General features: G+C 36.4%; 1 protein-coding gene across 3 annotated transcripts in view; it reads right to left on the bottom strand.

Annotated features, from left to right (window-relative positions):
• FER (FER tyrosine kinase) overlaps positions 1–15,788 on the bottom strand; it is a 202,445-nt gene that overhangs the window by 46,461 nt on the left and 140,196 nt on the right. For all 3 annotated transcript variants that reach the window (XM_080371961.1, XM_080371963.1, XM_080371962.1), the window contains one exon: positions 15,344–15,438. In XM_080371961.1, the coding sequence (XP_080228087.1) occupies positions 15,344–15,438 (95 nt within the window). The remainder of the gene's footprint in view (positions 1–15,343; positions 15,439–15,788) is intronic.

The raw sequence follows: 15,788 nt of genomic DNA, 5'->3' as shown, positions 1-15,788 counted from the left end.
TTTAGCCTGAGAAAAAGGAAGGGACTCACCATTCAAAATGCAGTTTCTGTAACTTCCCTTAAATAGTAGGTGCTTAAAAGTGAAAACCGCACCAGAAAACTGCACATATGTTTTTGATATACCTGAAATCTTCACCAGGGTACATTAGATACAGACTTACATGAGAATTTCTGACAAAAATGATTGATAGTTTGTGATAAATATAACTCTAACCACAGACTGGTTGCTGTAGGGATTTAATAAAAACTGTGAATAAAGGTTAGTTGCTTTTAATTACATGACAGTGACTTGATTTTTAATTGATTTGCAGTGCTGTTTCTCATGTTCTACACTGATGTGTTTGGAGGGCTAAGTGTTTTACTTCTTGGGCAATATTAACTGCACATTTGACACTAACAATTCAAGGCAAAAACCCATTACTGTGACTTCACAGTCTTCTGCCTGGGGGGAATAAAGTTGATGTCCTCTTGTCCGAGGAGGCGCAAGGGTCAGCATGAAGTATTTCTAAAAAGTAACCTGCATTTGCAAAAACAAAAAAAAATCCTGAAAAATTGATTTAGGACAAAAATAATCAGGAGACACATTATACAAACACTGCAATGCCATGTTCTGATTGATATAACTGAATTAAAGATCTTTTTCTAAAAAAGATTTTACTGTTCCAGTCAAAGGCAAAAAAATCATAGTGGAGCTTTCCACATCACACTACTTATTTGCTAGTGTACAGCCAGCCATTGCTCTGGTCTTTGATTCTTTTAATTTTGCACTGAATTCACTATAGAGATTCTCTCCTGCAAATAATGCACTGCTACACAATTTTATATACTGCCTTTCTTAGCAATATGAAAAGACACTATATATTAAAGGTTTCATATGGGATTTTCTTATGAGGGTATTTCTATTTATATTTCATACTGTAAGAAATAAGAGACTATTAAAGAAAAAAAAGTCTGCTGTTAAGACATGTAACTGTAATACCTTTAAAATATTAAGTTGAAGTAACTGTAAAAAGGATTAACACCTTAACTGCCAACTGTTTTGTTTATTCATTTTGCCTGGGATCAGGCTTTTTTTAGTACAAATAATCTGGATATGACGACTTTATAGGCTGACGTTAATGAAAACTCTGAGATAATAAGCACCTGATAAACTGTAGATCAAAACAACTGTTACCATTTTGCTTGATTTCCTTTGTTGTAAACCTGTAATACCACAGGAAAGCCAGAAAATGCTCTATTTTCACAGAATCATGTAACACTTGGGCTTCCAGGGACCTCTGGGGATTCAAACTGCCTGCTCAAGCAGGGCCACTTAAAGCTGGTTGCCTAGGACCATGACCAGATGGTCCTGGTGAACATCTCCAAGGAGGGAGACCCCACAACCTCTCTGGGCAACCTGTGTCATCCTCACAGGGAAAATAAAGTGTTCCTTCATGTTCAGGAGGAACCTCCTGTTTTTCAGTGTCTGCCCGTTGCCCTGGCACTGGGCACACACTGAAAAGACCCTGGGTCTGTCTTCTTTGCACCCTCCCTTCAGGTATTTATATTCACTGGTAAGATCCTCATAAGCCTTCTCTTCTTCAGGCTGAACAGTCCCAGCTCTTTCAGCTTTTCATCCAAGGAAAGATGCTCCAGTTCTTTTATCATCTTCATGGCTCTTCATTGGGCTGTCTCCACTACATCCATGTCTGTCTTGTACTGGGGAGACCAGCACTGGACACAGTACTCCAGATGTGGCCTCACCAGAGCTGAATAGAGGGGAAGGATCACCTCTAATGCAGCCCAAGATACCATTCACCTTCTTTAGAGCAGTAACACACCACTGGTGCATGTTCAACTCGATGCCCAACAGGACCTCCAGGTCCATTTCTGCCAAGTTGCTTTCCAGTTGGGCAAGCTCCAGTATGTACTGGTGGCCTCTCAGGTGCTGGACTTCAAACTCCTTGTTGAACTGCACAAGGTTCGTCAGCCCATTTCTCCAGTCTGTCCAGGTGCCTCCAGATGGCAGCCTTATCAGTCCCTTCTCCCAGTTTGGTGTCATAAGCAAACGTGCTGAGGGTGCACTCTGCCCCGTTACCAAGATCATTAATGAAGATGTGAAACAGTATCAGACCCAGTACTGACTGCTGGGGTAGACCAGTAGCTACTAGCCTCCAATTTTCTTAATACTCTTGATTCCAAACAAACAGGTGAATAAGATTACTGATACGTTCTTCTTCAGTGACGAACAGCCATTTTTAAAAAGAAGTGTACATAACAGCAAAAACCAGCCTGTTTTAAAGCCTATATGGTCTATTTTCAGTTTGTAAGAGTAACAAAGGGTTTGTATAAACCACGTAATACAAAACTACTGATCATGTAGGGGTTTAAAATCAGACTGCCAGAACAATTGTTAATGTGCAAGGATGAAAGCAAAGGTGAGTAATCTTTTTTACCAACACAGCAAATGCTCTCATGTTGGCCAACAAGAACCCCTCAGATGGGCAGGCAAATACTGCATCCTCAGCATCATCATACTATATCGTCTGCATCATCAACAGAGCCGCTGGCACACACAGAGCCCGTGATGCCCTTTGCTCCTAGGCTGGGTAACACAGAGATGAAAAATCCAGATCTGACTGGATGCCCTTGACTCTAAAGTCAGTTTGAAATACCATGTTTTACACACATTAAATCTCCAAAGTTTGACAGAGTGAATACTGGGATACTGAATTTTAAAATTCTAATGAAATCTTAGAAGAATAGAATACTACTGTAAACTGGACTGGGTAATAATTGCCTTTCCTTTGATCTGAGAGGTAACTGACATTGTTTAGTAACAGGTAAAAAGTAGGTATTGCCAGAGAGAAGGGAGGTAAACACTACATTGAAATATGTGTCATTTCTTATAGATGTGAACAGAATTATTCTGGTTACAGCAGACAGATAACAATACTTCTTAAACAATTCCCCCCTCTAATACATACAAACAAGGTGATGAAAATTATTTTGTTTATATACTGAGAACTTACTGCTCTGTACATAGGAATAATCCTTTAATTCACAAGTATGATTATATGCCTTTATGAATGTGAAGTCCTTCAACCTTGACAAATTGTGGCATTATTTGAAGGAGAACTGTAAATCAAGGAAGCTTACAGGAAAAACTAAGTTCAATCTAAAAAAAAATTTATCTTTAGCCACCAATGTTCCAATATTGAAGACTAAGAATTTCTAACAATTTACTGCAGGAAGAACTGAAAATAAAGATAAGCGCAGTTTGATACACTGAAAAAAAAAAAAAAAATCCTTCTCACATAGCCATACTAAAAATGAATGAACATGTCCTAAGTAAGAAAGGTCTCTTTATAAAAAGTGTTATAACAGCATCAGTGTGAATCTAAATTAAAATTCCTCACAGTTTGTATAAATTCTTTGGAGAAATTAGTTACTTCTTTTCAAAATCAATAGTAAAAAAATCTGTTCTCAACAGATTACTAAAGATAATAAGGTATCAAAAGAAAAGCTAACCATATCCAGTAAAACATTAGAAACAATACATGTTATGAATTTGTTTCTAACATGCACAGGCATGTTAATCTGACAGATTAAGACCCTAATTTTCATGACTTCATATCTGAACAGGATTAAATGCTGCTGAGTTCCTTCCAACAGAGTATGCTGAAATAGCACAGCACAAACCTGTAACCTCCCAATATAATCAGACCATCAAGAACTGATTTAGACTTGCTGATTTTCAGTGTTTGGCATGTACTGTATGAAATTCCAGAGTTCTGAGCAAAACCAGCACTGTATACCTCAAGTTGCATAAAAGGTATTTTATGCCTATCATCAAAACACTGTTTTCATAATATTATCTTGTCTCAGTCTCAATGGTGAAAAAGGTCATCAAAAGTGCATTTTTGCTAGTAGTTCTGTCTTCAGTTGTTTCCGTCCTCACACAGAGATAACAAAAATGTCTTTTAAATACTCTATTCAATATTGACTTAAAAGCACTGTTTGTTGCAGACAAAATAAATGAGCAAACTGATACACATCTCATTCTGTACAAGATATGTAATTTTAGGTTAAATCTGATTATCCTTATCATTGTGACACCAACACAGACAAGTGTCTGTCCTTCAACTAACAGAATTATTCTCATTAGTAAATTCGGAGTTTAAATGTTCACTGTGGCCAATGTCTCAGCTACTCATCTTCGCAGGAAAGCATCTGCATGAATACTTTCAAAGCTGAGTTAAGCGGATTTCACTACAAACCTTTCTGTGCAGAACTATGGCTATGCAATACCTTCATGTACTTCTTAAAACAAGTTTAAATATAAAAAGCCCTAATTCACTATTTGCAGCACATAGTTTCAGAGCATTATCTCCAATGTAATAGCTGTTGGTAAATAAACAGACCAATTAGACTATGAAACATCTGAAACAAAACTAGCTACCTACGTAATAGTAAGTAATGCTTTCTCTTATATGTGGAATTTCTATTGTATTCTAGACAGCTACCTGTTTTCCAGTTAATGGCACACAACACTACCAGTAAATGAGGTCTGCTCCCACCACTCTAATAACTACAGAAATAACTAGACCATTACAGTATTATCACCAAGCAGAAATCAACTGCCTGTTTTGGGTTTACAGAAAGATAAATAACAGTACTGGAGTGTCTGCTTAATATAATAGAATTATTTTACTAAGTAGATGACAAAATGCAGTACATAAGCAGAAGCTCCATGAGATCAGCCCGCTATTCGTGTATTTCACTGTGAATGTGAGCTATTTATCATTATATGCAGATTTTTTAAGAGTGAAAATACCACATATAGGTATCTCCTAGTGTTGGCCATACTTTACAGCATAAACTTTATGCTGTATGTTAAGTAGTATTTTATGGCAGTATCACTGTTCACTTAATGGTGCGCACAAAAGTAAGCTAGTGTTTTGCAAGACAGAAAAACACTACCTGTGATCTCTGAGAAGAAATCAAAATGCAAGAAACAGTAATGAAATATGTTAAATCAGTTTGCAAAATAATTAATTATGGTAATCTTTGAATTTAGTGGAATTTATAAGAAATTATGAGTACATACTTCAGTGTTCTCCTGAGCTGGTGCCCAAAATGTTCTAGGCACTCCTGGCAGCATTCTAATAACCAGTATTGACACTGAACGTAATTAAAATACAGTTTTGAAACTTTGGTGTGAAATCTCCCACTCATTGATATCTAGATATACAGACAACATTGTTTATATATTACATCTCTATATAGCATCACACCATTTAAATAATGTTATACATAATAATTATACAAATATTAACATATATGATAGTGTAATAGCAATTATTAATAATGAATGGAATTACACATATTATTATTAACATATAGGTTTTAATAAAGTGGGATAACTTCCTTTATTAAACAGCCTTGCTAAGCAGCAGTTTGTTTGGAGTCCACTTCACTCTTAAATTTATACACACATTAATCATGTAGATACAGTATGCTTCTGGCCATACCACTTAATGGTCACTTAACACAGAGAAGATCCACGACTCAATATTCGTAATTGTTTTATAAGATCTTATAATAATATTGAAATTACTTTTAACTGCTCCTGTATTTATAAATTTGATGATTCATATGATCAGTCTTCTGACTAACCTAAAAGATATTTAGAGCATCTTTATTGCCCAGTATCTTAATCCCATATACATCATCAACAAAAAAACCCCAAACACAGCTACTTAGAATTATGAATTTAAAATAGAAAACATGCATCTGCAACAATTCCAGAAGACAGCTTTTTAACAAAGTAAGCAGTTGTTTGACAAACCATTAAAAATGTAAGAGTTTAGAAACGCTGAAGCACTCCTTTTCCTTTTGTGTGCCTTCACTTTCAACTAATGGATCATTTGTGTGGAGTGAAGTGCTTTCATTTTTTAAAAAACCTCTTACATAAGTAGTAACAGAAACTGTAAGTAAACCCAAGGTTTTTCAACTGCCTACAGAGTACTATTGTAAAATCCCCTTAAAACATCATTTTTCCTGCTAAGCAAAATAAATTAAAGTTGCTATAATCATGTAAGGTTTTGCCGTACTAATGGCCAGTGGGATCCTGGGGGGCATCAGGAGCAGCGTGGCCAGCAGGCCGAGGGAGGTGATCCTGCCCCTCTGCTCTGCCCTGGTGGGGCACATCTGGCACAGCTGTGTCCAGTGCTGGGCTCCCCAGTTCAGGAGACAGGGAACTACTGGAGAGGGCCCAGCGGAGGGCTACGAAGGTGATGAGGGGACTGGAGCATCTCCCTGACGAGGAGAGGCTGAGGGAGCTGGGCCGTTTGGCCTGGAGCAGAGCAGACTGAGAGGGGATCTTACCAGTGCACACAAACACCTTAAGGGTGGGCGTCAGGGGGACGGGGCCAGGCTCTTTTCAGTGGTGCCCAGCGACAGGACAAGGGGCAACGGGCACAAACTGCAACACAAGACATTCCTTTTGAATGTGACTTTGAGGGTGACAGAGTGCTGGAACAGGCTGCCCAGAGAGGTTGTGGAGTCTCCTCTGAACACACTGAAAAGGCTGCCTGGACATGGTCCTGTGCACCTGGTTGTAGGTGAACCTGCTTTAGGAAGGGGTTGGACTAGGTGATCTCTAGAAGTTCCTTCCAACCCCAAGTATTCTGTGATTCTGTGATCCTGTGACTGATAATGGTCAGCAAACTTGCCTTAGACTTAAGGTGGATCAAAGAAGCTAGAGCGTGAAGCCAGTGATCCTACCATAAAAGCCTGTCCAAAAAATGAAGTCTGTCATTATCTGCCAAGAAGTAACCAGAAATCATAGTGAGACATCAACAGCCAGCATCTCCTGTCCTTTGTGCTGCATAAAATAACACTGCCTGGACTTACTTGTACTCGTGGTATTGTGGCTATTAGTATATAGGACTATAAATGGGTGGCTAGAATCTACTTCAGAAGCTAACTAAAAGGGAGATAATCTTCCCCCAGGAAGACTTCCATGCAGTTTTGTTTCATCAATGTCTATAATTGGATTATGCTTAAAAAACAATAATCACTGGCCTTGAAAATTATTCCAGATTAGAAAGTCATAATAGTCTGTGTGAAACAGACCATACATGAAGAGCAGGGGTTTTTTAACCTAAAGAAAAACTATGAACATTTAAATACAGACACATAAAAAAATATTTTTACTTAAAGAGTTTCTGTAGGTAAAGCAAAAATAATAATGTGAAGGAATTCCAACAAATAAAACTAAAGAAATAAGACAGATATAGACATTGTTGTAGCTATCAAAACATTTGCTGATTTTTTGTATTGGGTTGTTTTTATTTAGTTTTCAAACAGATTTTCTAGTTTCATCTACTTGCTGATTTACATTTGTACAATCCTGATATAAAATAAAGTATCATCAAAGCCTAAAATAATTGAAAAGATAAACATCAAATTCCAGTCTCAAAAGAAGACTGTACAGTGAGGCTTTGGTCTCGTTTTATCAAATAGAGAAACTCTGAGCTGCAAGGAAATTTTAATCACCACTACCTACACCCCAACAAAGGAATCTGACTGTTCCCCCTCTTCTCTTTGTATCTTCACAGCTGGAAACCATGTAGCAAATAGAAGCCCACATCAACGTACAAGACTAAGAAGGGAAGGGGGGAAGAAGAAACGGGGTCTGTATGTGTACATGTGTGTGTAGTACAAGAGGACTCAGGGTGAGAGGATGAAGTTGGACTTATATATGGAAGAAGGAATCCACAGGGGGGTGTATGGTTCATAGGGCGAAGTGCCCAACAAGAAAGAAGATGGCAGAGGTTACAGAGAAGTAGAAACAACAAAAAACGGAAGCTGGAAGCTTATTTGGGTGCAGGAGGAAAGGATACAGTAAGAGACAAAACCTAAAGAAACAGACGTGGATCATATTTCTGTGAAGAGAAGCTGTAGGGTAGACAAGAATACGGCTTTAGCAACAGCTGGGTATTGAATCAGACAACTTATTTGGCTAGGAAAAAAAAAAAAGACACTATCACTGGTAAAAATCTGCACCTTATCTCTAATTTGAATTTGTATAGAATTTGAATGACCATTTGTTGTTGTTGCACTGACTTTTGACAGTAAAGATTCAGGATGTGTCTGCAAGACAGAACACAGATCTGAAATTTGGTGGCAAAAGTCAGCTACTGAAGATGTACTATACAACCAATAAGGCAGATCATGCCGGACTTCATTAAGTATTCAGGGATCTCTAAAGAGAAGCAATTGGAAAAAATCGTGAAGATCTCTCTGCCTTCAGAAGCAGGAAATAGAAAAAAAAAGACACCATACAAAGTAGAAAGCACAGCAGTTAAATCACATAAAATAAAATTAAAAGTTAACATTTTTTTCAGCATCAATCAGCCTTCCAGCAGACTCTTTTTGCTAGAGGGACAGAGGCACTTTTGAAAGTTCTGCAAGATCAACTGTTGAAATAGTTGCATGAAGTTGTAACTGCACCATAGGATTACACATCTATCTTCAAAATGCCCTACTCTAGAACACACAGCTCATGAACATAAAAAGTTCCTACCTCTAAACTAAGTTCTCACTTCAAGGCAAATTAAAATTCAATTAAATTAAAATGAACATGAAGAAGGAGAAGAAAAAAACTGTGGCTTGAGATTGCTTTTAGTATCTTACAGATTACAATTATTTTGGTTTGTTTTCCCCCTAAACCTAGGAAGAGAAAAAAAACATTTAAAGTTTAAAGGGACTCCCCCAGTTTGTTTTTGATTACATGGGAGACTGCATGATAAATTAAGAGCAGATGAAAACACAATTAAGTGATCCTGAGTGTTTCAGTATATTAAAACCCCTTATTCTCAAAGCAGAAATACTATAAGGTCCATGATCACTAAGAGAGAAGTTGGGACCTTCCTAAGACAGGAAGATAACAGTGAGGAAGGGTACAAGAGAAGAGTATTCTAGTTTCTTCTTTTTCCATCTTTTTCCGTGAAAAGATGCTGAGTTCACTCTGGAAGGAGAAAAGAACAGGAAGCAGGTTTTAACAACTCCTTCACCATTTTCCTGATAATCTTCCCTACACCCCATCAAAATCCGGCATCCATTTGTCTCAGGTTATCAGCCTGGACGCCGGCCAGCTTACAGATAATGCTAGCGGTATTCCAGGCAGTCTCTCTGATCATCACCTAAATTTGCTAAAAATGAGCTGTTATGAAAACTCCTCATGCCCTGTGCGGCCTTAAGAGACAATGGCAAATTGTTCTTCTCCTGTTCTGAATACCAAAGCAGCTCCTCATAATTACTTCCCTTTCCTCAGTTTTAAGGTCAACAATGCAGGATTAAAGCGCAAAAAAACCAACTGGGAAAAGAGGCACAGAGCAAATTAAAATGAATACATTAACCCAGAAAATATGAGTAAAAAGCTCTATTTTTTAGATTGATGTGGCATCACAAAAAAATTACATACTTTCTTACATACTACAAACCATACTTCTACACAAGGTTCTGCTGTTCCTCATTTTGGAAGCCAACCCTAACAAAGGCTTATCTATACTAGAAAATTCCTGTGGTGAAGGCTACAGACTACATTCAGAGTCTCAAATACACAGCAAACCTTACTGAACTGGTAGCCCACCTTTTCTACATTACTTTTCAGTCAGGCTAGCCAAGTCCATATGACAATACAAACTCATGGCGCTATGCTAACATCAAGCATTTGGCAAATCTCAACATACCTGGTTTCTTTTCCCAAAATTCATTAGCAGTTCTCACTTTAACATCTTCTGTCTGCCTTAGGATAAACTGAATACTTAAAATGTATCACAACAGATTATTAAAAAGTTACTATACTGAGTTATGAAATAATGCATATTCACATTTTCAGATCAGAAGATATCAGAAAAAAACTCCGTCAAATAGTACCTTTGCAACAAACCTTACCAAACCGTCTGAGCTGACATTTCATTATAAAGTAGTAAGAAGAAAAGGAAGAATAGTACAAAGAAAATAATTTATAGCAACATATGGGATCACCAGAGTTCTTTGTAATACTAACAGGTTCCATAACCTAATGTTTCCAAGCAGCACTTTTGAAAGGTATGAAAATCCTGGGCAGTATACATCAACTTGAGAGTTGTACTCTACTTTTCCTGGAGTTCATCTGAATAATTTCTGCTCCTTCAATGCAGTATTTAAAATTCACTGCATGACACTGCAATTACAGTAAGATTTATTTCACTGTATTGTAAAATCAAACATGCCTTTTTGGCATGGAGTTCTCATTAGCTATATGCTAACACAGCATCTCAAATCTGCTCTGGGGCAGTGGAGACAGAAGAAGAAACTGGCAAATACTGTTTTTCACTATTCAGTAGCCTCCCTGGAGTCAGAATCAGTAGGGAGAGTTTAGCCACTGTATTCTCCCCAGGTATTGGTAAAGCTTAGGTCATAAACCAAGTTTATAGGCTTCTTAGCTGCACAACAGCTTACTATCAGAACACAGTCCTCCACTAGATGCATCCCACTTACTTTGCATATGCTATGCAGATGATCAGCAAATGCTCAGCAAATTAGATGGTGCAGCTCACTCTGCAGGGAACTGAAGTTACACTGAATGTGGATCTCACATCACATGCCCTCTGGCTCAAGACATCACACCACATGTTCAAGGAGCTGAGATTACCTGAACCTCTGTATCTAGAAACCAGCACATCTGACTTACTGCAAGTGCAGAGGGCATGCACATATACATTGTTCAGGGCTATCCTAAATTAAGAGTCCTAATAGAATGTGAAGAGCAGACACTAGCAATATGAAATCAGAAAATAAAAACAAAGGTCAGCACACAGCAAAAGAGAAATAGAAGTCCAACTTCTATTAGGAACACAAAATGCATAAAAAAAATCAGCATATAAATGCACGGGTGATGTACTCCTAAAATTTTCTTTCTTTTTAATAGTCTTAATATTTTCAAACTGATAACTATAGTTGTCACAGAGAAAGAGTTAGAACTACCAAAGAAAAAGAAGAAATCTCTATGGGAAGTTCTCCATTAACAAAAATTCCAAATAGAGTTGTTTTCTCAGTTCTTAGTCTACTAAAAAATTCACAGAAAAAACTATGCCACTGTAAAATACAGATTAATTTTTCTTATAGTAGCTGGGAAGCCACACAGCCACTTCAGCATTGGGCTCTTGTAAGGATCTGGGCATTAGTTCTTTTTAGTGAGTATTTCAATGTCATTTAGGTAAAAAAGAATAAAATTAAGTATTTGCTAAGAGTGCTTTAAAGGTTATTACAAATTTATCTACTATGCAATCACAAATCAACATTTTAAAACCATCTGCTTTGCCAAATTGCTTTTTCACAGCAACTAGCTAGCATAACTTAAGCCTGCAAAGAAGAATTTTCTATTGTTCTCTGGTAACGTATATATACATTATAATACATATATTATATATATGTATATATGTATATAATATAAAAAAACCCATAAATACATAAAATGTTTATAAGAAAAAATATTAAGGACTCTTCAACTCAGTTTCAGTGGTTATCTTAGCAATTTTGGGAAGGTAGGGGAGGGAGTACAATTTGCTTGGAATTTCAAAAATTATTGATTTTTTTTCAGTAACTCTCATTATGAATTCCTGAATGGCAGTTTTATGTCACATCTCTTCTATACATGTAAACTTCCATGTATATATGAAGGACATTGTTGCTGCTACATACATTTTAGCTTCTGTTTATATATGACAGGGAGTACTCTAATTAGTTTATTTTTTATCAATTAGAAGAATAGTTTTTAGAAAGCAGTAATAGCTCTAAATTATAGAACATATAAATACTATCTGACACAAAATAGAAGCATATACCTCCCAAAAAACGCTCTTTAGAATACTGCTTGGGATTTTCTTATTTGTAGGGAGCCACTCTATCTTACTGAGACTTTTATTTGTGGCATGTATGCAAAAAAAAATAAAAAACAACTGCCATAATGTTCTCTCCTGTATTCAAAGAAACTATTTATTGTAAGTCTTTACTTGGGCAATAGTACCAGTTGCTTACCTGGAAAACAGAACTCAGCTCTTTAAAAAGTATTCCAGTAGGTTTTTTTTCCTAAATGCACATTCCTTAAAATAAATTTTTAAAATGTAAGAAAGAAACTTACCTAGTAATGGCCATTGGGCATATTTTATTAGACAACTGTAAAACACATCTGTATTAAAGCATTTGTTATGATTTCTGAGTTCTCAGAAGCAACGCTCTTTCACCAATTTACTGGAGTCCCTCATCTTACACAAGAATCATGCATAGCTTAAATTTAAAAAAATCATTGACTCTTACTCATTTGTTTTCAATCTAGTAGATAAAGTATCCTAAATTCTTGTCATCATCAATGGTACCATTAAAAAAAAAAATATGGTTACAGTAACAAAAAAAACCCCAAGTTCTGTCATTCCTAGCCTTTTCCTTTCTCCATTTAACGGACTGTTTTTTTCATTAGATATTGTCTGAGAAGCCAGAAGGACTGGAGTAACCTCACCCCAACCAAATACAGAAAAAGATGTCAACATTCTGCTTACAGGACGTTCCCCCCCTTCCCACCTGTAGAGGCTCTTGCAGAAAGACCTGCAGGACAAGACTGAGAACAGGCCTGGGCCTAACAACCGAGCCAATGGCAAGGAGATAGGATGTGTTTTTCCACATACTCATCCCTTAAAGAGATGTATATAATACACAAACACATCACATTAAGCTCTTTCCCTCATTTCTTGACAGGTGGTGGATTGTAAAAAAGATTAACACAGTCTTTCTGTACTGATGTCATCTACAATGGATTGACACTGAGTGGACACGTAACAGTGAGATCAGCACAGCCACCAGCAAGTAAGTGAACAGTAAGTAAATTATGCTTCTTTTTCATTAATATATATAATTTCTCATCTACCTTTTCACTTTGGCTATATATCCATAACACAATTTGCTACCTTATTTAATATTTCAGTCAATCCCTCCGAAATCATTCATCTTGAAAAGCCTTTATTGATGTGATGGCTTTAGGACACATGCCACTTGTTATGTTGACACACACACACACCCCCCTTCCCAGGAAAAGACATCTGCCTACAAAGGGTAATTGTCTTTGACAACCTGCTTTACTTCTCTGTTATCTGTTGGCAATGTCTGGGCTATTTTTGCATGTAACACTGGATGCACAGATGCTTCAACATGCATCTGCCACCTTTCTATTGTTTTCTCTGATGACTTTATCCAGATGCATAGTTTGTAATCCCATTTACATTTGCAACAAAGGAAAAAGATTTCTCTGCAGAGACAGTTTATGACAGAATCACTAACAAAGTAGCACATTTCTACATAAAGTGCCAAGTTTCAAAATAAGTTTTTAATACCTGAACAAATTAAGAATCTGAATTGAAATCTGAAACTGGAATGAAAAGCAGAATTAGGTGCTACTGAGCCACATGACAACAGTCTCAAAAGACACAGTAAGTGTATAGCCTACATGTATCTGAGATATAAAACCAGTAGAAAAAGTGCAAACATTAAACAGAACTCAGAAAACACAGGAGAAACCCCACGTTCTACAGAGATGTTTCTAATTTTTTCCTCAGGGAAAAGACTGTCAGACATTTATTAATTACATGCCTTCTTAGCCATACACTTACAGAATACAGTTCTAAGCTAAACCATGCCATTTTAAAATGATTTTTTATTACTAAATAAAAAAAAATTAGTTATTAAAAAGAATGTCAGTAAACTGCTTGAACACCTTCAAGTATTTAAGACAAAAGACAGACAAAGCACATACTGAGAAAGTTAAGTGTTAAATGCAGGTCAACAAGCCTACCACTATTCTTTCTTCAAAGGGCATCATTAAACACCAGATCAGTGCACTAATAATTATTTTTTTTTTGTAGGTAATTGCACCCAAACTTGCCATTAGAAAACCAGTAATGTCAGAGTCACTGCTTCCCTGAAGTGATCTAAGTGTTTTGTCTTTCCTGTGCTGACTTCTTCAGAGTTGGTATCCTTATGATTTCTCGTTGATTTGGTCAGTTTCATGGCGTGCTAGCACAGGTGTAAAAGAATATGGAAATGTGTGACGGCTTGAACACAGTACAGACTTTCTGAGGTAAGGCATGCATGGAAGCTACCCAGAGGACTTACAGACCAGCAAAACAGGATAAGAATTTAGAAGTTCCTTGCAAATGCAATGAGACAGAAGAATTTTGGATAGACTTGGACTGCAAAATATGCAGGAGAATCAGAGAAAGGTTCTCACTAATTCCTCCTTAAGTTGTATTAGTATGTTTCAACAACTTGTCCTAGGCTCTGAAAACCCTGAACCAGGATGATGAAAGTATTAAAAGATTATGATTTGTTTTTATCTTCAGAGATGTCTGGAGAAGCTGATTACCAAAGTATTCCTTAAAACCAGGACACTGGTTTTAGTCTCCATTTTAATAAAGTTAATCACACGTACAAATAAAATAATCTAATATAATACAACCTAATTGAATAGAGGCAGAAAATTCCATTAGGTCAAATGTTTTTCATCAGTCTCTTGTACTAAAGCCAGTACTCAAGAATTATAAACAATTTAAGTCTTCATGAATGAAATGGTTCTTAAAAAAGCTTACTGTATAATTTTGAAGACAAATCCAGTGATATATAAACCAAATACAGTGTTGCATATTAGGTGGTACAAGAGGCTACCAAATGCACACATTTTCCAGCTGCTGAAAAAATCAACAAAGAGGTAAAACTGCCCAAAACTGTTAATCATCCCAACAACCTGAAATTGTATCCAGCCATTATTGAATAAAATGAACTCAAAATTCCAAAAATAAATCAAAAGCAACCCATAAACTGAACAACATATTTTGGTAAAGAAAAAACCTCTTATATTACCATTAGATGACTCAAATCTAAGTTATCAAAACTGAAACATTACCCAGCCACAATGTTTCTTTAAATACAACCATCTGAACATTCACTGCATAACTCTATTGTTAAGGGAAGTACCATGTAGTATCTTGTCAGGAGGAAAATGAAGACACAGCTGAGATACCTTTCAGCAAATTATGTTGTCTTGAATGGCTACAGAAAAACTCCCAACAGATTTGTGGAGCTCACTCCACTCCAAAGCTAGTAGAACCCAATATTTCCAAAGATTCGTAAAACAGGTGACTTTTGAGATCACATATATAAGAATGGAGAAAAAGAAAAATAAATGTATAAACCAATACATTTTATACTATGAAAACAATACCTATGAAAATATGCTGGGGAAAAAAAAAGGAAAAGAAAATTACCTGGAACAAGTTCCATAACAATATAAATAGGTTGTCGTTGTGTGCAAACTCCTATAAGTTTTACAATATTAGGATGATCATACTGTTTGAGTATTCTGCAAAACACACAGGAAGTTTATTATATTAATATACGGTATTGTACAAACTGATTAAATATTATATGAAAATCTTTCAAACCCTTTACGTTATTTTAATGGAACATGTCATTACTGTTATCATAAAGAAAAAACCTCTACATGACAAATCAGTCATCATTCTGTTTGAGATGGAGGGCATACTGATTCACTAATAAATCAAGATTAAACACTATATTATTCTTATTATAATTTTACCATTTGTCTACATAACGTTTGTCTATATAACTGAAAAACGGACTGAGAGATTTGCAGTTTCTCAAGAAACTTTGTAATTTGAGAGCATTTCAGTGGTGGACAAGAAGCAGAGC

This window comes from Falco punctatus (assembly GCF_963210335.1).
Source record: "Falco punctatus genome assembly, chromosome: Z".
Taxonomy (NCBI): Eukaryota; Metazoa; Chordata; class Aves; order Falconiformes; family Falconidae; genus Falco; species Falco punctatus.
This window is presented reverse-complemented; position numbering and strand designations above follow the sequence as displayed.